The following is a 22,880-nucleotide window of genomic DNA, read 5'->3' as shown; positions in this document are numbered from 1 at the left end:
GCTCATGAAAATTAGGAAGACAGAGTATTTGAAGAGCAAATAGCCAAAGACATAAAAACAGACAAGAAATAATTCAGGTAGCGAAGAAACAAGAAGTCTGTGACAAAATGGTTAAGCCTGCTGGACTCCACAGGAGTCAAGATAGCGGTTGAGGAGGACAAGGACATTGAAGAAGTAGAACTCAATAATGCATCAGTCCTCACCACTGTGAATATTGGGGAGATACACAATGAATAATTAACCAGTAGAATTCACTGCCATGAGATGCCAGTGAGGTCAAGAACTTAACAGGATAAAAAGACATAACTAGATATGTATATGGATAACATCCAAGATTTGTTTATTTTATTTTTTTTTTAAAAGGAATATAAAACCTTTTCCGTACAAAAAAGTCAAAAACTGGGTGATGGAGGTTGGGCAGACACTTTCCTCTATTGGCAGGTTTTTCCATAATTGTCCATTACAGGGTCTTCTGCACCTTCTTCTGAAGTATTTTGTACTGGCCTGTGTCAGAAAGAGTATTAAGCTAAAACTTGTGACTTTGGGCATCACTTAGTCTCTCAGACTCAGTTCCCCATCTATAAAATGGGGATAATAGCACTTCCCTACCTCAAAGGGGTGTGGTGAGGATAAATACACTGAAGATTTTGAGGTGCTCAGGGACTATGGTGATCACTGCCCACCTGTTGATCTGATATGGCAATTCCTAAGGCAGAACTGCCTCAGCAAGGTCTGCAGGATCAGTCCTAATGTGTGGTTCTGTCAGACTCACTGTCCTGAAGTGTTTCCTCATGGCAAGACTCAGCATTGCAGTCCCTCTGCTTCACTATCCCCTCCAGACTTCAGTGATCTGGGCAGTGACATGGCCCTCTGGCCAGGTCACAGAAAGAGAACCACAGAGTGTGATAGGTCAGCCCTGCCTGGGACACCCACCAGCTTCCAGCAGAGGCACCTGCCTCAATTTTCGCTTCCTTTCATCCATAAGAGGGGCATAGTCCTTCAGTGTCCAATACAAAGCCTGCCCCTGGGCATAAATTTATTCCACATACGCCAGTGCAGTAATACCCTAAAATCTTGTAAGTCAAACCATTCTCCAATTTTTGTAATAAACATACAAAGATACAGGGGGATTTTCCCATTCCTCTCTCCATGGAGATCACCTTCACAGCACCCACCCAAAAGTCAATAGCAGCAGCACTTTGTTACCATTTGCCCCCGATCAAGGGCCTCACTCTCCAGCCATCCCTATCGGAGAGTGACCCATTTCTTGCTGCCTTTCACTCACTTCTTCATCAAGAGGGTTCCCCACTCCTGCAGTGCTTTACTCCTCCAGACCTGCCTGCCTGCGAGTTCTATCCCTGCTCAGGGGCACCCACAACAGCTTTCTTGCTTCTGGGTTCAGCTCTTCTGAACAAGCCGGATCCTCTTCGGGCCACTGCCCAAGCCTTCTACTCAACAGGGGTCCCTAGCTTGTGTCAGTTCTCTCCACCACTCCTGTTACAGATCCCACAGGAACTCAGCTTTCTCTACTGGATCTCCTGAAGCTCTCTCCCAAGAAGCTCCTGCCAGCTCTTCCTTGCTGTTCCCTGCCTCCGAGCCTGAGGCAGCTCTCACCACACCACCTCCTGCATCGGACTCTTCTCAGGCTCTGACTCTCCAGGTCTCCTTCCCTCTAGGGCCAGGTGCCCTCTCAAGCCTAAATTGACCAGTCATAGGCACATTGGCCTCTTCCCTCTAAGGGTATGTCTACACTCAAATAAAAGACCCGGGGCCCAGCTGCAGCTGGCCCGGGTCAGCAGGTTTGGACTCACGATGATCGGGCTGCAGGGCAAAAAATAATAATAAAATCACTCTGTAGACATTTGGGCTCAGGCTGGAGCCTGGGCTCTGGGGCCCTCTCCCCTCACAGGATCCTAGAGCTCAGGCACCAGTCTGATCCTGAACATTTATACTGCAGTTTTACAGCCCTGCTACCTGAGCCCGACCCAAGTGATCCAGGCCAGCCATGGGTGATTAATTGCTGTGTAGACGTACCATTAAAGGGCCAATGTTACTGTTATTCTGTGACACAGGGTGTCTAAACTCAAGGGAACAAAATCTCTTCTGCCCTCTCCAGATGCAATTCTCTGCAGTCTCTTTCCCCCTCTCCCAGTCTCTGCAGAGTTCTTCCTTCCTCTGTTACAGAGCACCCCCTCACAGAGCTTTCTCCCTTGACGCCTGGCTCCTCTCAAGCTGCTGACCCTTAGGGCCTCTCTCCTGGAGTCTCTCTTCTCCCAGGCCTGCTTCTGAAGTCTCCTTCTCCCCAGCTGCCTTCTCCATTCAGAGAGAGTCCCAGGGTACAAACTCCTTCCTTCCAAACTCCCTCTGTGGTTCCTTTCCCAAAGAACACAAACTCCCCAACTACCTCTCTCTGGGGTCACCTCTCTCTTGCCCTACATTTACAGGAAACACCCAGTCTGGTTCTCCCCAGCTGGGTCTAGTCCTTAATGACCTGTCTCCCCTGCAGGTGACACAGATTGGGCTAATTGGGTTGTCACGCTCCCCTTAAACTCTGTCACTGCCAGCATGGGGTTTGTACACCCCAGCACAGGCTTCCTGTCCACAAAAGGTTATGTCCTACACCACCTTGACCTGACATGCCAAGTCTCACTCTTCTTGGGGACAAACTCCTTCTTTTTGAATATTAAGGTCTATCAGTACAATATTTCACTGTTATGGTGAAGGATTTTTCCCATCTGTTCCAATTATATACATAACATCTCTGACCCATCCTCTACAGTAAAACCATAATTTGATGAACACCAATCTTGCTAATGACTAGGTACTGTATATGAACCATTTCCACTAAATGGGAGGACAGAGGGGGGGAGAGAAAGGGAAATCACATCAAAATGATCTTGATGAAGAACAAGTCAACATCTCTTCATGTTCTGATGTTCCAATGCATTGGAAATCACTTTACAGTGGTGTGAGGGTGTACCACACTGCAACTTATGCTCTGTATTTGCTGTAGTTTTGAGAGGTATAATTTTACCAATTAGTTTGTAAAGATAGCAGTACAGTATAACCCCTATCTTGTTATTCAGTGCCCTTTTGTTTATTACAGTTTGTTAAAGTTCCATGTGCCATCCATCCTGGAGTTATATTTGATATTATGATCAACAAATGGAACCTACCTGCTCCCAACTTGGTTGTCTCCTTAGTTGGAGAAGAAGAAAACTTCCAAATGAAACCTTGGTTACGGGACACCTTAAGAAAAGGACTTGTAAAGGCCGCAGAAAGCACTGGTTGGTTCAACTCCCAAAATCGGGAACATAATTTCTTCTACCTCCACCCTAAAGAGTCCCCATCCAGCATTTGCCAATCTTGCATCATTAATTTCAGTGGAACTGCTCATATGCATAACAATTATATACATGCTTAAGGGCTTTGCTGGCCTAGACCTGTATTAAGATATGTATTAATGATAGTCATACTGCAGTAACTTGTATCTCAATTATTTACTACTTCATCCAAATTACTCCAGGCAGTGGTTCTTGCAACTGATAAACATTTGAAGTGCAGTTATACTCTAAAAGATAATGGGGGAAAAGGTGTCACAGTGGGATCCATATTAATTTTCTCTCCCCAGCTCCCTAGTAGTGGTAGGATTTTCAAAAGCACTCAGCATTGGCCTAACTACACTCCCATTGACGTCAGTCTTGACTGCAGTGGGAACACAGAGTTGAGACAAGAGAGAACTTCTGAAAAATACCACCTGAATCTCTCCACCTTCTGATTAAGAGTGGGTGTGTTTTTGTGTCTTTTAACTGGCAGCCCAGCAAACTCAACCTGGAATCTGAAAGTCAAAACTGACTTGTTGTGGGCATCACATCCTCACCATTCATAAAAAATTTTTTATTGGAACGGACAATTTTGTTAAGTGATGCAGAAACCAGAAGAGAATCTGGTTCACTTTACCTGGTGTTCACTGCAGGGCTAACAGGAATGAAAAGTATTTAAAATATTGACACTACAATTGGCCAATAGGACTCTGAATACACATCTGTCAGTTAAGAAGCCATTTTTTCTTTGCCCTTATGAGCATAACTGCATTTTGAAGTTTATAAAGTGCTTAAAGCATACTTTAGTGCTCAATATAGCATATACTCTGTTCATATTGCTTTGCTGGTTCCGGGGGGGGGAAAAAAGGTCATCGTGCCGTTTTGCTTTTCATTACTAAAAAAAAGCCAAGTACTAAGGTAGTATCAGAAGTACCATAAACAGAAATAGTTATTGAGATCATTGCAGCTGCTATTTATACTTACTATGCACTTCCTATGCTGCAAGTCATCTCAATACCTACAAGCGGACACTGCTAAGGACTTAGTTTTATTTTACTTTACTTTTTGTCTACTGACGCAGTTTGCAAAATATGCTAAATTATTTAGCGAGTGCGACCTCAAGTGGTTTGGTTGTCACTACAGCATCTGGGTCTGGTAACCACCGTGGCTTGCCCTAGGCACGTGAAGAATGAAAAGAGCCCTGCTCTTTTGAGGAGTTCACTCTCCAGTACACCAGAAAGCAAGAAGAAGAGAGTGTCAGATACTTTCCCATAGAGCTAAATGGAAAAACCCTAACGCAGCATCTCATCTACCAGCCATTTCCAACATCCCATGATCAGTCCTCCCAATTTAGTCCTCCATCCCAACTGCAAGATGCCACCTCCACAGTTCCCACCCTCCACCCCTTCCCCCAAGAAGTAGTACTGCCCCAGATATACAGACTGTCATATCTTTACTTCCAGTAATATCATCATTCTGCCTCTAAATGATTCTCCGTGCTCCATCGAACATCCCAGATGGGAGTATGGTCCCTGTTAAACCAAGATGACAAAGCTGGAACTCAAGATGTCTGAAACATGTTTGTTTGTGCCTATCGTTCGTCATTGCTTTCTTTAATAAAAGTGTCCTGTTTAGTACTGACTGTGATTCTATATGTAAGGACACAAATTATCGATATCTGCTTGAGGCCTCAAAGATTGTCTTCTCAGAGGCCCCAAGAATATCTAGAGCCAGCCTGGACAAACACATAGTTAGAGGTACTTATATGCCAAATGGTAAAGCAACTAACTCCATAATGTTTTTATTGATTTCAGGTGCCTGGATCTTTACCAGTGCTCTACGTGTTGGAATAACGAGGCATATCGGGCAAGCAGTCCGAGATCACACGCTGGCTAGTACTTCAGCCAGAGTAAGAGTGATTGCAATAGGAATAACTTCACTGGGAAAAATTCAGCACAGAGAGATTCTGGACAATGTGAAGGTATTTTTCTCATAACACTTATATATACATTTAAATATGAACTGCCTCTCCGAAAATAATTGCTAATGGTAGGCAGCAAAACAATTGAGCTGCTCTAAATGACAACAGGAAAGATCTGAAATTATATTAGAATCATTATGATTCTGCACCCTGTGCATGCACTCCATAGACATCTCCCCCTGCTTAACAAGCAATGCTGCAAATATCCGGCAGGTGTCGGTATTATACATTTGATTAGTATAGAGTCCAGGAGAAAAAGTGCTGATTTAAGAAGAGCTTGGAGGAAGAACTTCTTTATATATTAATAGGATACCACTAATTCTACATAATTTTCTACAGTCACTATAAAATTAGTCACTACAAAAACTAATTTTCCCCCTGCTGATACTCACACCTTCTTGTCAACTGTGAAATGGGACACCTTGATTACATTAAACTCATTAGCACTACAACAGTAATTTTTCCTCCCTTCTTGTCAACTGTTGAGAATAGCCCACTTCCACCTTAATTGAATTGGTTCGTTAGCACTGACCCCCTAGTTGGTAAGGCAACTCCCATCTTTTCATATGCTGTGTATTTATACCTCTCTACTGTATTTTCCACGCCATGCATCTGACGAAGCGGGTTTTAGCCCACGAAAACTTATGCCCAAATAAATTTGTTAGTCTGTAAGATGCCACAAGGACTCCCCGTTGTTTTTGCTGATACAGACTAACACGGCTACCCCTCTGAAACCTATATCTGCACTGTTATGTTTCTGTGTATACAACAGAAGAAGATGGCCCAAAGAGCCAGTTGCAGATCCTTGATCCTGGGGCTAATTCTGCATGTTTTTTATTTATCAGTTAGTGTCACAGATGTGCTCAGTGCTATACTCAGTGCCTCACCCTTGGCCCCAGAGAACGAGAAGGATCTGGGACATGCCGTGGGATTGAGTTCCCCCTTCAGGATTACACCTCAGTTCCTTGTGACCCCTGGCCAAACTGTGTCATTAGAGGGGTTGGTGTTGGAGAGGGCCCCTGGGCCTAGGATTTGGCCCTTGGCTACTGAAATATGCTCCTGACCCTCAGGCCCCAGTTAATTATTTATATGGTACCACTGCTGTGCACAGAACTGTCCAGACATGTAAAATGACACATCCCTACCCCATACAAAACAAAAAGACAGCAGGAAGGAGGGGAAAAGGAAAGCAACACACAAGCAAAATGACTGAGCAGACGAATTGGCTGTATCTTGCTAGAGCCCAGTGTTAAGCGTCAGTGGGCAGGAAGGGGAAAGGGAAGAGGCGTGTGTGTGTTTATTTATTGAAAACCATCCTACAGCAATGTGAGCTAAGTTAAAGGATCATGAGGAGAGAAGACGAGAGGTGAGCAATCCTAGTTTGAGCTGCCACTGACAATATACCCAAATAATAGCAGATGGACACCAGGAGGAAGGGATTTATTGCCAGAATGGGGCAAATGTATATAAAGCCTTTGTGCCTAGAGAGTGGTTCGCAACCTTTTCTGGGCAGGGATTCCATGTTGCAGTAGAAAAAAAAACGTTTCAGGACATCCCACCCATATGGTGATGGGAGAGGGGAAGATGGAGAAAAAGGAAGGGTTACGCCCTCCCCAAACACACACACACACACACACACTTTCTGTGACCCACTCCCCAGAGAGTGCAACTCCCAGGTTGAGAACTGATTGATTAGACCATACATAGTCTTGCCAACAAAATAATGCTACATAGTTTGAATTAGTACGTACATTTAGTGCACTAAAATAACTGCTAGTGTAAAGACAGACCTAATGCAATGGAAGTCGATGGAAATACCCCCATTTACATGAGCAGAGACTTTAGGAACCCTTCCGGCTCTATTCCCCAGTCATCAGGGTTTGTGGCCTGTGTCATTTGTCTAAGATCAGAAAAACATATTGCCAGAAGTTCTGAACAGATGCCCAAGTCACAAACAAGATGTTTGGTATCAGTATATTTTGCAGAATCCAAAAGGGAGACTCAGAAGACTTCATTTTAGCGCTGCCCAATCTGGTGTCTTTTACAAAGATGCCAGTCTCCTTCTCCCAACTTTTAAAGGAGACTTTATTGGAAGTGTCTGAATACTGAATATTTATTTTCTTCTATGACATAGTGCAAAACCACTTAAAAAAAAAAAAAAAGACAAAAATAGAAAATCTATTTTATGAAGATTAACCTCTCTCTTTTCTAGAATGAAAACCTTGTATGCTACAAGTCAGATGATAATGGCCAAGGGCCACTGTACTCCCTCGACAACAATCACTCCCATTTTATTTTGGTGGATCATATAAATCCAGATGAGCCAGATGGAACTACTAAACTACGGCTCACCTTGGAGAAACACATTTCAGAACAGCGCACTGGGTATGGAGGTAGGTAGATGCAAAAGAAATTAATCAAGTTGTTAGCCAATACATATATGTTATACAAATTGCACACCATATCAATATGCATTAAATATTAGCAAAACGTTTTATATTTGAATGATATTATGCTTACGTTTGTTCATTCATGCTAAGTATCCCATAACTCTTTGTAAAACTAAGTCAGCTTTGGCATTCGCAAATCAAAATCTGTCAGAATCAAACTACATTAATTCTATGTCCTACTATAGGTATCTTCATGGGCAACTGGTTTGGAATGTAGTATCCAAAACAGAGATAAGAAAAGTACAGAACAAAAACAAGTTGAGGAACTGTTACAAACTGGTGGGTTGGATTTTAGTGATGTGCAAAGAATTTAGTAATTCCTAAAATCATACTACAGATACTAGCTGAAATGTATATCTTTGACACACACCATCTGTGTAAGGTGACTATGCTGGGAGGTAAGGATTGGTTCGTGGAAGGAGGTTACCTATGTCTCCTTTTCATATTGTACTGCTTTGACTTTAGACAATACATTTGCCTAAGTTCGATTATCTGGTCTCTTGAACTTTTTTAGGAATGAACCACAAGTGTAGTCAAACAATTGGCTACACCGTTTAGTCAATAAAAAGTTATCACAATATTTATGCTCTAGTAATACCTAGAACCTCCAGCTGAAATCAGGGCCCATTGTGCCAAGCACTATACATATAGTAAGAGACAGTCCCTGCCCCTAGGAGTTTACAGTCTAAATAGACAAGACATAAAGGAAGTATCATTATCTACTTTTAATTGTTGGGAAATTGAGGCCAAAAAAGCAACACTCAGAGCTGGGAACTGAACTCCTACATCCCAGTCTAGCTCCTTAAGCGCAAGGCTATCCTTCTTCAATGCTCAAAGCTGACATGCAAGTAGCTTTAAAAAACTGCAAATAAATGTAGATTAAGTGCCCCCAAATAACATCTATAAGAGAGGGGCATTCAGCATACTGTACTTTCGTTTTAGACCTCCCCCAAACTCATGGATTGCTGGCTCCCACTTCAGGAGACATCACATCCACAGAACGAGGGGCTCGCTGAAATGCTCAGTCATGTCCGTTTATTTGAGAGAGAAATTCCACCCTGTACAGACAGTGCAAGGTCTATGCACACCTAAAACTACTGTTTAAAATGGGACTTAAGTGTTACATAGGCCTTGTACCAACCAACCACCCATAGTGGAAAGTGTTTTCACTTCCTCTTGCTTCTATATCTGCAGAGCTAACGTAGCTAGCAGAAAGTGAGCTGGATAATCTCTCTTATCACTCATCAGCAGAATTGTTAACGAAGCTCCCAGTTGCAGGCCAAATTCTGCCCTCAACGCAGCTGCATGGACTAACAGAGAAAGCAAATGAGCCTAAAGAATGTTTGTTAAGGTGATGACATTCATATAGGAAAGAACCTGGTTTGACTCAAATCTCAGGCTAAGTTTGCAGGGCTGGCATTTAGAAATAACCCCTTTTTACTTAAAAAGAACAGGAGTACTTGTGGCACCTTAGAGACTAAAAAATTTATTAGAGCATAAGCTTTCGTGGACTAGAGCCCACTTCTTCAGATGCATACAGAGTGGGCTGTATGCATCCGAAGAACTCTGTATGCATCTGAAGAAGTGGGCTGTAGTCCACGAAAGCTTATGCTCTAATAAATTTGTTAGTCTCTAAGGTGCCACAAGTACTCCTGTTCTTTTTGCGGATACAAACTAACACGACTGCTACTCTGAACCCTTTTTACTTGTAAACTAAGCAAGAGTCACTTTGCAGACTAGAATTTCATTTTAAAGACAAATAGCAAAAACATGTCATACAGTACAAGATAAAGTCACGGCTGACCCCACTATATGTCATCTTCATGCTCCAGCTGAGTTCTGCATTAGTTCTGTCACCACCTGCACCAGTTATACTGGGATATCTCATGGAGTGGGAATTGGTGATCTATACATTACTTCAGGCAACCTAATAATAAAAAAGATCAATAAATAAAGAGATGTTTAAAAATCACTTGACCCAAATTGTCCTCTTCTCCTTGCTATTTGGTGCATTCATCGCTTGACTCTACAGGGGTTGTTTTTTTGGGATGGGAGCCACTACACCTCTACCCAGATATAACGCGCCCCGATATAACATGAATTCTGATATAACGCGGTAAAGCAGTGCTCCGGAAGGGCGGGACTGCACACTCCAGTGGATCAAAGCAAGTTTGATATAACATGGTTTCACCTATAATGCGGTAAGATTTTTTGGCTCCTGAGGACAGCGTTATATCGGGGTAGAGGTGTATTTTTAGACATACTTGCAGGCCCATTTGAAATGCACTTGGTAGATTTTACAGTATAAACTGCAGTTGTGCGGTCTTTAGAAATAAATGCAGCAGCTATTGGGGAACTGTGAAGGATGACTGTACTTCAGCTTTTTTGCATGCTCCTGTGAAAAATGGTTAAAAATGCATGGCTGCAAACATTTCTTTTAAATTGTCAAAGTTGTTACATCATATAGAGTTTTACTATTACTGGTCATCACATTAGGCAAAGTTGCATTGCACTGTAGGCTGATGTGAAGCAACCTAACAGAACATTAAGAAAGAAATGTAGGGTTAATTCTGGCTCAGATCTGGGTCATCTGTCCTTAACAGAATAACCTAGGCCTCTCATTCATATCACTTTCCCATTTATCCTCCCTTTTCCTGAATTCTGTCTTCATATTTTCCTACATAGTTTAGTCCCAGATCCTGGAAACACATGTACTGACATGTGTAACTTGATGCATGCGAGTGATCCATGTGATGGCTCCACATCGGGAGAGATGGTCAAAATTTCAATTTTTCAATGAAAAAAACATTTTTGTCAAAAATTCAATGTTTTTAACCAAAAATACCACTCGTCAAAACTTTTCCCACTATAAACAGTTTTATTTGAAAGTTGGAAGTACATATTTTTGAAAAGCAAAACCAAAAAACAGCTCTATGCATCTATAATGTTAAGCGTGTGCATAGATGTAGTGAGGAGTCTACCTACATAGAGCTCCCTTCAGCTTGGAGGGTATGGATCAGAAAGTTAGAGAGGATCACCCTAATTCCATATGAAGCTTTAATGAGCCTATTGGAAATAGAGGAACAGCCATCACCACCTTGTTTTTCTAGCATCTAGGACACTGACCGCTTTTTAAGTCAGGACAAGTGGACAATAGTTAGAATCTATTTGCAGTGTATGTTCTCATTGTATTTAACCTAGCATTCCAAATACTGGCTCTCCCAGGGTCTCGCCATCCATCTGAGGTACTTAGGTGGCACCCATCACGATAGTATCTCAGCACCTCACACTCATTAATGTATTTATCCTCACAACATGCCTGTGAGGTGGGCAAGGCTATTATTCCTGTTTTACAGAACTGATTGCCCAAGGTCACACAGGAAGTCTGTGGCAGAGCAAGGAATTGAACCCTGATCCCAAACCCCAGGCTAACGTTCTAACCACTGGACCATAGTGCTTTTCACAGCCTTTGCTGTCAACCATCCTATTGCCTGTGTTCTCAGGGTCCATTGCTCTTGTTTCAGTCCATGGACCATATGATGGCACAATGCTTTCCAGAAGATGGCAGCAACTCAACATCCTCTTTATGAATGTTATGAATCTAAACGTTTTCTCATCTATTTCACAGGAACAGGTAGCATTGAAATCCCTGTGCTTTGTTTACTGGTAAATGGAGGACCAAAAACACTTGAGGTAAGAAGCAACTTGTGATATTTAAAAATTCATTCTAAAAATACCCCAAGGAGGTAACAAATCCATGTTTTGGAACTGTCAAATATTAAATAAATACTTAGCAGAACGTTCTGCTGGGTGCCAACTACAAATCCGGGTAGTAAGATATTATCCAAATTGTGTAACAGTTAATTTTTTAGTAGAAAAAAAATAAATTCAACTTATATTCATTAGCTTCATCAGTACATCCCTTACTGCAAGAAATAGTGCAGTTTGAGCAAATTCAACAGAAATATTGCTTAGTTTTAAAAGTATCAGCAGATCACTTAAGTTTCCTATATGACTACACATCTAGCTAACACCGCAGAAAGTGAGCAGTGGAAATCTGAAAAAAATCTGGTGAATTAGAAATTCTAGCCATTCCTCACAAAGCAAGTGCAAACAGATTAGTCAGGCATAGGTGCTGGAACTAGGGGTGCTGGGCGTGCTGCTGCACCCTCTGGCTTGAAGTGGTTTCCATCATATACAGGGTTTACTGTTTGGTTCAATAGCTCTCAGCATCCCCACTATACAAATTGTTCCAGCATCCCTGTAGCCAGGCAGTTTTTCCTGGCAATGATCAGACATTGCATATTCAGTCCTGCCTCTCAGAACTCAGGGAAACGCAAAGGCAGATTTGCAGTATGTGCTGGCCTGATAGCATCATATTTCCATCAGATCTTCTCTTTATGGAACAGTGGGCTCAGTGAGGAACACTGCCAACTCTGTCTTAGCAGCATTTGTAAATTGACCCAAAGATTCAGCTTTGAACTTTTCCCCAGCAGCTTAACACATTATGTTTGGAAATCAGCTCTCTAGCTGGATGACCCTCTTTTTCTTCAATTTCCATTTTATCTTTGGCCTGTTATGCAGGAAGTCAGCATAGAATTTCACCCAGTGATTCCTACACTGAGCCCAACAGCTTGTGTTTGAACTAGAGCATCTGACTTTAATAAGACAGCCAAGCTTGATTTAAAGATTCCAAGTGAGGGAGGCTCTACCAGACACCTTGTAAATATGTTGCAGTGGTGAATGACCCTCACTGTTTAAAAAAAAAAAAAAGTGTGTGTGTTGGGGGAGAGGGGAGAGAAGAGTGTCTTCGCCTTGTTTCCTATTTGAACTTTTCTCACTTCAACTTCCAGCCACTGGATTTTGTTAAGCATTTATCTGTTAGATTGAAGTACCCTCAAGTATCCAAGATCTTCACTCAATGTAGACTGATCAAGTCACCTCTTAACCTTCTCTTTTATACGTTAAATATGGCAGCAATTCCTGCATGGTTGATGTTGAAAGCCTTGCAGTGCAAGCCAATTGATCTTCTTTTGAAATCTTTAGAGAACAAGACTGGGAGACCAAGAAAAGACTGGAAGGTGTTGCTCTGGGCTCACCTATGTGCTGGAAATGAATAGCCAATTGTTATTTTTAACATCGCTATCTCTTGTAAACAATCACATATGTCAGGGATTCTAGAATTTTTTTTTTAAGTGCAGGAGGAGAGTTGGCACTGAGGTCTGAACATCTAATGAGATTGTCACATACCCCACAATATAAATTGGCTGGTAATGAATTATTATTTCAGCTAGGATAATATGGTTATTAGCCTCTGAAGGATACAACTTCCATGGCCTCCCCTGCACCTCATTGTGATTACATGGCTCTTCCCATCTACAGATATCGTGAAACTTGGCATAAAGGCCGCTCTTTGTGGATGTTTTCAGCAGCCTTCTTATAAACTTCTAGTTGCCAGGTTTCACAGCTGATGCTGAGTAGCCAGATGAGGTGTTCCCTCAAGAAATTTCTGCTTTACAGCACTTGCAGTCAACCTCAGCAGGATTACTGTGCCTCACTGAGGAGTTCCCTATGCAATGCTTCTCTTTTTCTTGCTAATTCTGGCCCCAAGATTCAAAAATGGGGATTTTACACCAAGCTACCAGAGAGTGACTGTTTTTAAACCTTGGCTACCCAAATCAGGACGCTTAGCTAGCTGGGAAGATAATGGTGGAACAGGGTATAGTTAAGTGGCTATCTGCAAGCCATCCCTTCACAGATGTCAGTATCATGGTGACCCTGAATATTCTTACTGAGGCTGAATGGAGTGAATCTGGTTCAGGTATTCAATCACATCCCTAGTTGCAAGATATTAATATACGAATGCATTGTATTTTGTCTTTCCATAACTGCATTCTAAAATGTATTTTTAAAACCACAGAGAATTTGCAGGGGCTTGGAAAACTCTGCTCCCTGGCTTATCTTAGCAGGATCTGGGGGTACAGCTGACATCTTAGCTGCAGTAGTGAATGAGCCACAGCTTATTGTGCCACAAGTTGTTGAAAAGCAACTTAAAGAGAAATTCCCTACAGAAAACTTTTTATCGAAGGACATTCTCCATTGGACAGCAACAGTAAGTGAACTGGTTTAATATATTAAACGTATCACACTCACAAACTCGGATATCATTTCTACGTTATGTGGCTCATCTGGTATCCACTGCCCATGTTCAGAATTGCTGGGAGGCTGCTCAAAAAATATGCTAGAGATACAAATGCTCTGAGATTAATGGCACACACAAAGGTATCGGAGACCAGAATCAGGCATTCAATGGAGAGCATACTTATTTTGGCTTCGTAATTCAATTGAACACTTAGGGCTCTATCCTCCACTAAACAGTTTCTGGAGGACGTGACACACGATTCAAGCTCTGCAGCTGCGGACGTTCTGCAGTTGTGGAAAATGAGACCCAATTCATGACCCGCAGCTGCCGAGTGGAAGCCTGATTCTGGATGAGTGTGAATAGACCGTTGCTTCTCACCACTCCTTTTTACTCCCACCATCCGCATTCTTTTCCAACAGCAACAATGAAAGTTACTCTTAAAAGAAATAAATAAAACACTAAGACCCACAAGGCATATAAATGTATAGATCAAAGGGACAGTGAGCTTTGCAATCAAGATGTGGGAGATAACACTGAAGTGGATACTCTTTCCCAAATAAACTAATAGGTATATAAATCAACTGAATCTGACCTTCAAATCACCTCCTCTACTGTAATCCACAGTTTTAAAGTTCCACATGTCTGACCTGTCAGGCAGAAGCTTGCTAGGGCACCATCACCATAGGATGCACACAGTAGCATGATGTCTTAAAGTCTTGGTAGCAGCACTGTGGGAAACTCAAGAGGCAAAGAAGCTCAGGGGGGGAGGAAAAGAAAGCATTTTGTTGACCCTCTGGCTGCATATCAATATGTGATGGCTTTTCCACAAAGCAATTTTAGAGAGTGTGGCCTTAAAGAAAGGAAAGAGCTAATGGGAGGAAAGATGGCAGGTGGAAGGGTTAGAACCCACTGCACTATATGTACTATCTACGGAATGGCTATCATCAATCAAGAATGGGAGAGAAGAAAGATCTTTTGGGCAAGACACTTGTTCTCTCTGTGCCTCCGTTCCCCCATCTGTAAAATGGGGATAAAAGTTCTCCCTTCCTTCCACACGATCTGCCTTTTCTATTTAAGATGTGAGCTCTTTGGGGCAAGGAGTGTATGTATGTATGTCATCTCAGCTGGGGCCTCTAGGCCTAACTGTAATAACAGTAATGATAGGATGAAGAATAAAACAATTTGTTTCAACCCCGTAGATTCAGAACATTGTTTCCCAGCAGCATCTTTTAACAGTGCACAGTTTTGAGCAAGAAGGATCAGATGAATTAGACACAGTCATTTTGAAAGCTTTGGTCAAAGGTAAGAATCTCTTTTGGCTGGTCTTTATAGTTGCTAGATCTGTTAAAGTCTATGTTTGAAATTTGCCCACATTTTGTTTTCTAACCTGAGATTATCTGCATGATAATTTACAGTGTTTATCCCGGAGAACTTAGTGTGCTTGTGTTATTGCTCAACCAAGCGCACTTTGTACGTGCTAAGAGGTGAGCGAGACTACAATGTTAAGACTAGAGTTAGAAGGAGCATTTTTAGAATACATTTTAAATTACAAAATTTGGCCAGAAAGTGAATTATGAAAATGTCAAGCTTCCAATGTGTCTGATCCAAAACCCACTGAAATATATGCAAAGGCTCTCATTGACTTCAATAGGCTTTAGGTCAGACCTTCAGTGCTAATAACAACAACAACAACAACAAGATAAAGAAAAAGTGTCCCACTCACCAAAAAAATTTTATTAAACCAAAAAAGAAAAGGACCCCCCCCTTATATTTTTCAGTTTTTTCAAAATATCCCAATGGAAGAAATAGACAAGCCAACTCTGTCTCTCATATAACAATCTGTTCAGATGAATTTGTATCAAATGAAGGGGGTTATTTTTGTAGCTACATATTTTAAATGGAAGGGTTTTTCATTTAATTTAGATGGACAAGGAGTTATAGTTTGAGGGAGATTAAATTATATAAGAAGTTAAGGGAAAGATGGCGAAGTTACCACAACCTTAAATAAGGGGCAGTTCATAGTGTCACTGCCCCAGGAACAGGCCAGAGACCAACCTGTGCCTCAGGCTCACAACTGGATCTCCAGTGGAAAAGTACAGTAGTTTGCACCCCTCCCCCCTTCCTTGGCACAGCTTACCAGCTCCCACTCCTTACCTGCTTGGAAACACTGGCTGGCAGATGGCAGGCAATTGAGTCAAGGAGGCTCTACCCACTCAGCCTACCTGGAAGGGAAGTGACAGTTCAATGGAGGCTGCTTTCCCTCCCATGGGGCAAGCCATGATGTGGATAGTCTAAGTCTACACAAGGGAGCAGGGCATTTTACATACCCGTACCCCTTTGTAATTGCACTTAAAGCAAGCCACAATCTCATCCTAAATTAGCTATAAACTTTTGTCTGAGCAAAACCTTCCTACAAACTCTGTGCAATCAGGATGCTCTGCACAATGACTGAATTGCATGAACATACAAAAGCTGGGAAGCGGTTTTCACACCGATGTTCAAATGGAGGAAAAAACGCAAACCAAAAATTCACTTATAAATGGGCTATTGCCTCCATTCAGAACCAAAAATGCTCTTCCAATAAGGAAACAGTTACACAAAGTGATAATCCAGTGGCAGCTTTCATCAAAGTAAAGCCTGATCAATTTTCACATGCTGGGCTTGGGTTCCATATTTACATGATCTTGTTTCCACTAACTCAGACTGATAGTAAAGTGGCCACAATGGCCAGGGAAACAGAGAACGAATAGCAAGTGTATCTTATTCTTGAAGACAGGAGCAAGCAAAGTGGGCTGTTTGATCAGTGTTCCTGTTTGATGTACAGTCTTCTGCTTGCTTGTAGATGATGCAACAGGGACAATTGGGTATAAGTTTTATCAGATCACACTAGATGTGATGGAATTTTTTTAAGTAATGCTCGCTATCATATTGTATAGTACATTAACTGATCCATGGTTGCTGTTTGCACCTCTTAGAAATAATAGGCTATAGAGGAATTGAAACGTGTTGGCGATAGTATATTCTGATTAAAGACATTTTAAGAAGCCATACATCAAACTCAGCTTCCATAACGAAACTTCCAGTTTTACGACAAGAAACCTGCACTCTGTCTTCTGAAAGAGTTCTATAGTAGCATTGCCATCCATTGCAGTTTGTGTTGGATCATCCCAGATTCAACAGGGGGAGGGAGGGATTCCATATCCTGTGAGTTAATACATTAAAAAACTCCCAAACATACCCTCTTCTGAAGAACACGATTCAGTTTGAAGGCCCAAGAACATGTGAGAGAGATTTTGGCTAGAAAACAACATTCAAAATGTGAGGTGGATGTAAACTTTCAGACCACAGTCCCTCAGGTAAGGGGGGAAAATAAAAAAGTGTGAGGGATTTCCATGTAGGTAACCCACAAATATGACATAACTGAACAAGAGGTCTCATTACAGTCACACTTTGATTAAACTTTACGTAACGTCCAATTTAACATAGAGTCAAATGCTGAATGTATTTGTGTTTCCTGTTTTTGGCAGCCTGTAAAAGTCACAGTCAGGAAGCCCAGGAATACCTGGATGAACTGAAGCTGGCAGTGGCCTGGAATAGAGTGGACATAGCTAAAAGTGAAATATTCAATGGAGATGTTGAATGGAAGGTACCAGACTCTACTTGCTTAGATTGTAGTTGCATAAATCCTATTGTTGATGGGCAAGAATTTCATGTAGCTAGTGAAACATACCAGATCAGTAGTACTAGAAACTAAAGCCCTCTTTTATTCCCCATGAAAGCACAGGAGGTGGCAGTGTGCATTGTCCTCGCATTGCCTCTGTCTTTCTTGACCACAAAGGATTATATCTAAAGAGCCAAGGATATTTCAGCTGCCATAGCCCTTCTGTCCTTGGCTACCCCACCGAAACTGCCAACAGCCCTTCGGGCATCCTTTTGTTTTGTATTTGTATAGCAACTAGCACAATGGGGCCCTGGCCCATGACAGGCTCTTACACACTGCCGCATTACAAATATACATACCATAGTAACAGGGTAACCATAAATACTAATTGTGATGGAGTTTTTGCATTGTGCACACACACATGCTCAAAGACCTGATATGAGGCCATTCTTTCATTTCATATCAGCTCTCCCCTCCCACCCAGAATCAGTCAGGTGGTAGCAAATTTTAACAATTGCTGATCTGGTCTGGATTTAAACAGTGGGTGAAAGTCTAATTTCCCAACCCTAATCCCCCATGGCAATACTCGTAAAATATAAATTATTCCCTTTTGTGTTTCATGGAAATCTAGTCCTGTGACCTAGAGGAAGTGATGATGGATGCTCTGGTGAATGATAAGCCAGAATTTGTAAAGTTATTTATCGACAATGGGGCCAACATGTATGACTTCCTGACGTACAGCCGGCTTCAGAGGCTCTACTGCTCCATCTCTCGGAAATGCCTCCTCTATGCACTCCTACAAAAGAAACATGAGGAAAGCAGGCTGACTCTAGCAGGGATCACTGGTCAACAACATAAGGAAATGATGGACGTCTGCCCGCTCTTTACCCTCCATGAAGTTTCTAGAGTGCTCAAGGATTTTCTTCATGATGCATGTAAAGGTTTTTATCAAGAGGTCAAGCCAGGAAGCAAGAAGAAAGCTGTGAGTTACAGTTAAGATTCACATATTAACCGCTGTTCTCTCTGTTTTTGGATTTTATTTACAGCTGTCCAACATTTTGAAAATGGGGGCAGGGCAGAGAATTGGAGAAACTTGACAATTTTTTCCTTTTTCTTCAACCAGCTATAAAATTCGTTAAAATGTTTTGAATTTTCCAATTTTTAATTTTTGAATTTAAAAGGGAGGGATTTTTTTTGGAAAACATTTTGTGATTCCTCTTTATGCCCCCACCCCTCCCACCCACCCACTACAAGGTATTGAATCTTGAATTAAGTTCAAAGTGTGGGGGTGGGTTCATAGAAGGGAATGCAGGGACTCAAAAAATATGATCCGTGATTCAGGTTTAATCAGCAATTCTGTAGGATTCAGATCTCTAAACTACAAATTCTAGCAGAATTTCAAGTAGATATGCCAACAACTTCCTAGTTCTTTTATTGATGGGGGACAAAAATAGCTAACAGACTTGCCCCTCCCCCACCAATTTCAGCATGATCTATTTATATAGACTAAATCCTCAAAATATTTGAAAAATAAACTGCATTTTATTTTGAGCTTCATGTGAGGTAAGAAGCAGTGAGGCAGAGCAGCTGGTGCTTGGACTAAAAAGAGAAGGGGCACTCCAGTGCTCTTTCTTGTTGTGTACAGGGCCATGTTGAGACTGGTTTTATGTTTAAATAGAATATCTTTTGCTGGTTTACCCTGAAACGGAGTTCTTTGCCCCAGTTATGCAGAACCTGGTATAATTCAAGTCCAACTTAGATGAGCTAATCACAGGGGGTTTGGGGATGATATTACACATACAGGATGAAATCCTGGCTCCAGTGAAATCAATGGGAGTTTTGCCATTGACTTCAGTGTGGCCAGGATTTCACCCCAAATGTTCTCACACATAAGAAGTTGTATTGTGGGCCCTTTGATTCAGTATATAGAGTGAATTAGTTACCTCTTGAGCCTAAGGAAAATCAAAAGGATCTGAAAGTTGCTCGCACTGCTGATTTGCTGCTTGGATCATGTAGTTGGCACAGACACATTTGACAATATATTAAAAATATAAAATGAAATTATAAAATCAGATTTTAAGTTTTTCTTAAAATGTATTGTAGGATAAAACGAATGCAAAACGACTACCGGGGCTCCTGGATATGAACCAGAAGAGTGAGAATCCCTGGAGGGATTTATTTTTATGGGCAGTACTTCAAAACCGGCACAAGATGGCAAACTATTTCTGGGCTATGGTAAGCTTCAAGATATAACTACTTTAGGCCACTTATTGGCAATTTGTTTTAGATCTGAAATATTAGTATATTCAGTCTTGCAGTTAGGAAGTTAAGATATATAGGTTTGTCCTTCAAGACATGAGATATGACTTTTATGGAGTCTTTCACTGCTGAATTGCTTTAGTGTGAATGTAGCTCAGGCTGGTAGTGGCCAAAAGTTACATAAACATGGTGTGAGCCACAGCTGGTATAAATCAATGCAGCTTCATTGGCTTCCATTAAGCTCTGCTGATTAACACCATATGAGCATCTGGTCCTTGATTTTAATCACTGTCTTCCGGGCAGTCAGTGACCCTTTGCCTCTGACCTCAGATTATGTTCCTTTTCCAATGGGTTAATCGTGTGTTTGGTTTTCACACCATGGGGAAGGAAGAGACACAGCAGCATACCCATTTCTCATGCTCTGCATCTGTGGGGAAATGTGTTTCTCTGTTTCCACCAGTCACTTTTCTCCTCTTGGCCCTTGCCTGCGGCCTGACTTTCAGGCCCCTTTAAAAGGTCTCCAGCTAGGTTCCCAACCATAGAGATGACTTCAAAAATCACTAGAAAGAGGTACTAGAACTACAACTCCCATGAGGCACTGCAACAGCATTTCCAAATCAAGTATTTCAGCCCAAGTTTTTTGTTGCTTGTATTTCTGTCCCCTCCCCAAACAAACAACTCAAAGTTTTCCACAGAACCCCCTCCCCATTTTTCAACCTGCTCTCATGGTGACATTCCCATCATTCAGAATCATTAATATTTATCATAGGCTGCCCCCACCTCCTTTCTATTTTCCAGGGACAAGAAGGTGTAGCTGCAGCTCTGGCAGCTTGTAAGATTCTCAAGGACATGTCCCGACTGGAAACAGAGGCTGAAGTAGCCCGTAGGATGAAAGAAGCCAAGTATGATCAGCTCGCTCTGGGTAAGCAACTGCAGTCTAAGATCATTATCAAATATTTAAGATGTGACAGGCGCTGGAAGACCAGCTAGCAAAAAACATCATAAAGTAATAACAGACATGCTCCTATGAGTAACCCAACCCTTTCAAAGCTTTGCTAGTCCCAAGCGTACAGATATCACAAGTCAGCCCCACCTCCCTCCCCACCAAAATCACAAGAGTAATGTATAAATTATAGGTTTTTAAAATAAACCACTATTTTTGGTCTATCCTGTGTTTTTTAAGGCTTTAGAGGAAACTGGCCAGCCCCAATTTAAGTAGGACCATTTCTGGTTCAAAGTCCTATCTGAAATACGCACACAAAAATGCAGGCTCCCTGCTGGGCACTTGGAGTGGGTACACCCACTATCCCCTCCTAATCTCCAGGGTGGGGAAGCTGCCATTCCCTTCTATCCCTGGCTTTATCATTGGGTCTCTGTCTCTCTCAGTCATGCTCCCAAGGCCCTATCACAAAATGCTCCAATACTTATGTTAGTCTTAAAGGTGCCACAGGACCCTCTGTTGCTTATCACAAAATTAAACTCTCGAGATTTCCAGTGCTTGCTGGCATTGCCCAAGCTGAAAATACCGCAAGAACATCCTCTCTCACTGCATTTTGATAACTTAAAGCTCCTAGACTAAAGCAGGAAGTGCAGAAGTGTGTGGAAGTGACAAATGAAATAAAGAGGTAGCCAAAACAATTTCAAACCTCAAAAAAGCTTTAAGTATGGGTTTGAAAGTCTATTCGATAGCTTGGATCAGTTTATTATTCAAACCAGTTCAAGCGCCCTGTAGATTTACTCCCCAGTCTTCTGGCAGCTGTGTAGATGCCAAGGCAAAGATTTTGAAGACCTGAAACCACCCAGCTTGCTAGATTTTAATTTAACATTCCATTCCAAATGGCAGCCAGAATTAAAATAATCGCCATCAAGGATACACGACAGATCCCAGCAAAAGCCAGGATCAGATTAAAGCAATCCAGAGCCCTAGGCACACAATGCTCCCCATGGCTTTGACCTCCTAGTTGCAGCATTTATAGCAAGGGGCCCGCCTGCCAGAGAGGCGGTGCCATACGAGTCTCCCTTCCTTCAGCAGCATTTGTGGTGGCAGCAGGGAAAAGATTAGGGTGGCATCACACAGGTCCCTGGAACTTCTGCCAGCAGCTGGGTTTGTCTGATTGGGAGATGAGCCAGGTCTGCTGCACTCTTCTCCTCCACAGAGTTCTCTGTTAGGTGGTGTTAGCAGGGCCAACGAGGCTTTGGCTGCATCTACACTTGGAGCTGGGGGTGTGATTCTCAACTTGCGTAGACGTACTGGCACTAGCTCTGCTGGAGCTAGCACAACAAAAATAGTAGCATAACCCCAGTAGCATGGACAGTGGCAGCGGCATGGGCTAACCATGCTGAGTGCAAACCTGCCCCAACCCCTTTGGTATGTACTGGGGGCAGCTAGTCTTTGAGGCCACTGCCTGGGCTACCATAGTTACACTACTGTTTTTAGTGTGTTAAGTGGATGAGTGCTAGCGTGAGCATGGTCAGGCAGACATCACTGTATTCGTTTATACAAGGGTCATATTTTCAAGACTGTCTTTGCAACCATGAGATCTAGACTTTTTTTTTGTTTCTAAAATCAGAATGAAGACTCTGGTGTAATCACATGAATGCTAGAGTCCTAGGCAAAGGACTGTAGGGCCATTGAAATCAATGGAAGTCTTTCCATTAACTTCATTGGCCCAGGATAAAACCAACAGTGCCTAGGTCTTAATCTGGTCCTGACAACGATATGTACTTCAGTGAGCATATTCAAGGGATGCTGCAAAATAAACTCCTATATCAGGCAACTTCAAAAAACACTGACATTGAAAAGCCAAAGTGATTGAGGTGGTGAAGGCAGGGATAGGAAATGCTCTGGAGTGGGGGGGGGGGGGAAGATCAGTAGAGTGACGGACACAGTAGCCAACTCAGACACAAGAGCACACTGTGACTTACTTCCCCTGGTGCTCCCATTACAATAGCAACTGAGCACTAAGACCAAAGGCCAGCTCCTGTTAAAGAATTTTGCCCTAAAAGGGCCAACGTTGGTGTGCAACAGATCTGTGGCTTGAAACCCATGGTTAGTTGGGTAAGG

At 42.2% G+C, this 22,880-nt stretch overlaps 1 protein-coding gene across 1 annotated transcript in view; it reads left to right on the top strand.

Annotated features, from left to right (window-relative positions):
- TRPM5 (transient receptor potential cation channel subfamily M member 5) overlaps positions 1–22,880 on the top strand; it is a 71,945-nt gene that overhangs the window by 21,304 nt on the left and 27,761 nt on the right. The window contains exons 4-13 of the mRNA XM_054024674.1: positions 3,107–3,287; positions 5,138–5,304; positions 7,517–7,697; positions 11,383–11,447; positions 13,675–13,866; positions 15,096–15,198; positions 17,424–17,542; positions 18,189–18,539; positions 19,661–19,792; positions 20,615–20,738. Coding sequence (XP_053880649.1) covers positions 3,107–3,287; positions 5,138–5,304; positions 7,517–7,697; positions 11,383–11,447; positions 13,675–13,866; positions 15,096–15,198; positions 17,424–17,542; positions 18,189–18,539; positions 19,661–19,792; positions 20,615–20,738 — 1,615 coding nt within the window. The remainder of the gene's footprint in view (positions 1–3,106; positions 3,288–5,137; positions 5,305–7,516; positions 7,698–11,382; positions 11,448–13,674; positions 13,867–15,095; positions 15,199–17,423; positions 17,543–18,188; positions 18,540–19,660; positions 19,793–20,614; positions 20,739–22,880) is intronic.

The sequence above is a fragment of the Malaclemys terrapin genome, chromosome 4 (genome assembly GCF_027887155.1).
Source record: "Malaclemys terrapin pileata isolate rMalTer1 chromosome 4, rMalTer1.hap1, whole genome shotgun sequence".
Classification (NCBI taxonomy): domain Eukaryota; kingdom Metazoa; phylum Chordata; order Testudines; family Emydidae; genus Malaclemys; species Malaclemys terrapin.
The sequence above is the reverse complement of the archived record's forward strand: the minus strand, read 5'-3'. Positions and strand labels throughout refer to the sequence as shown.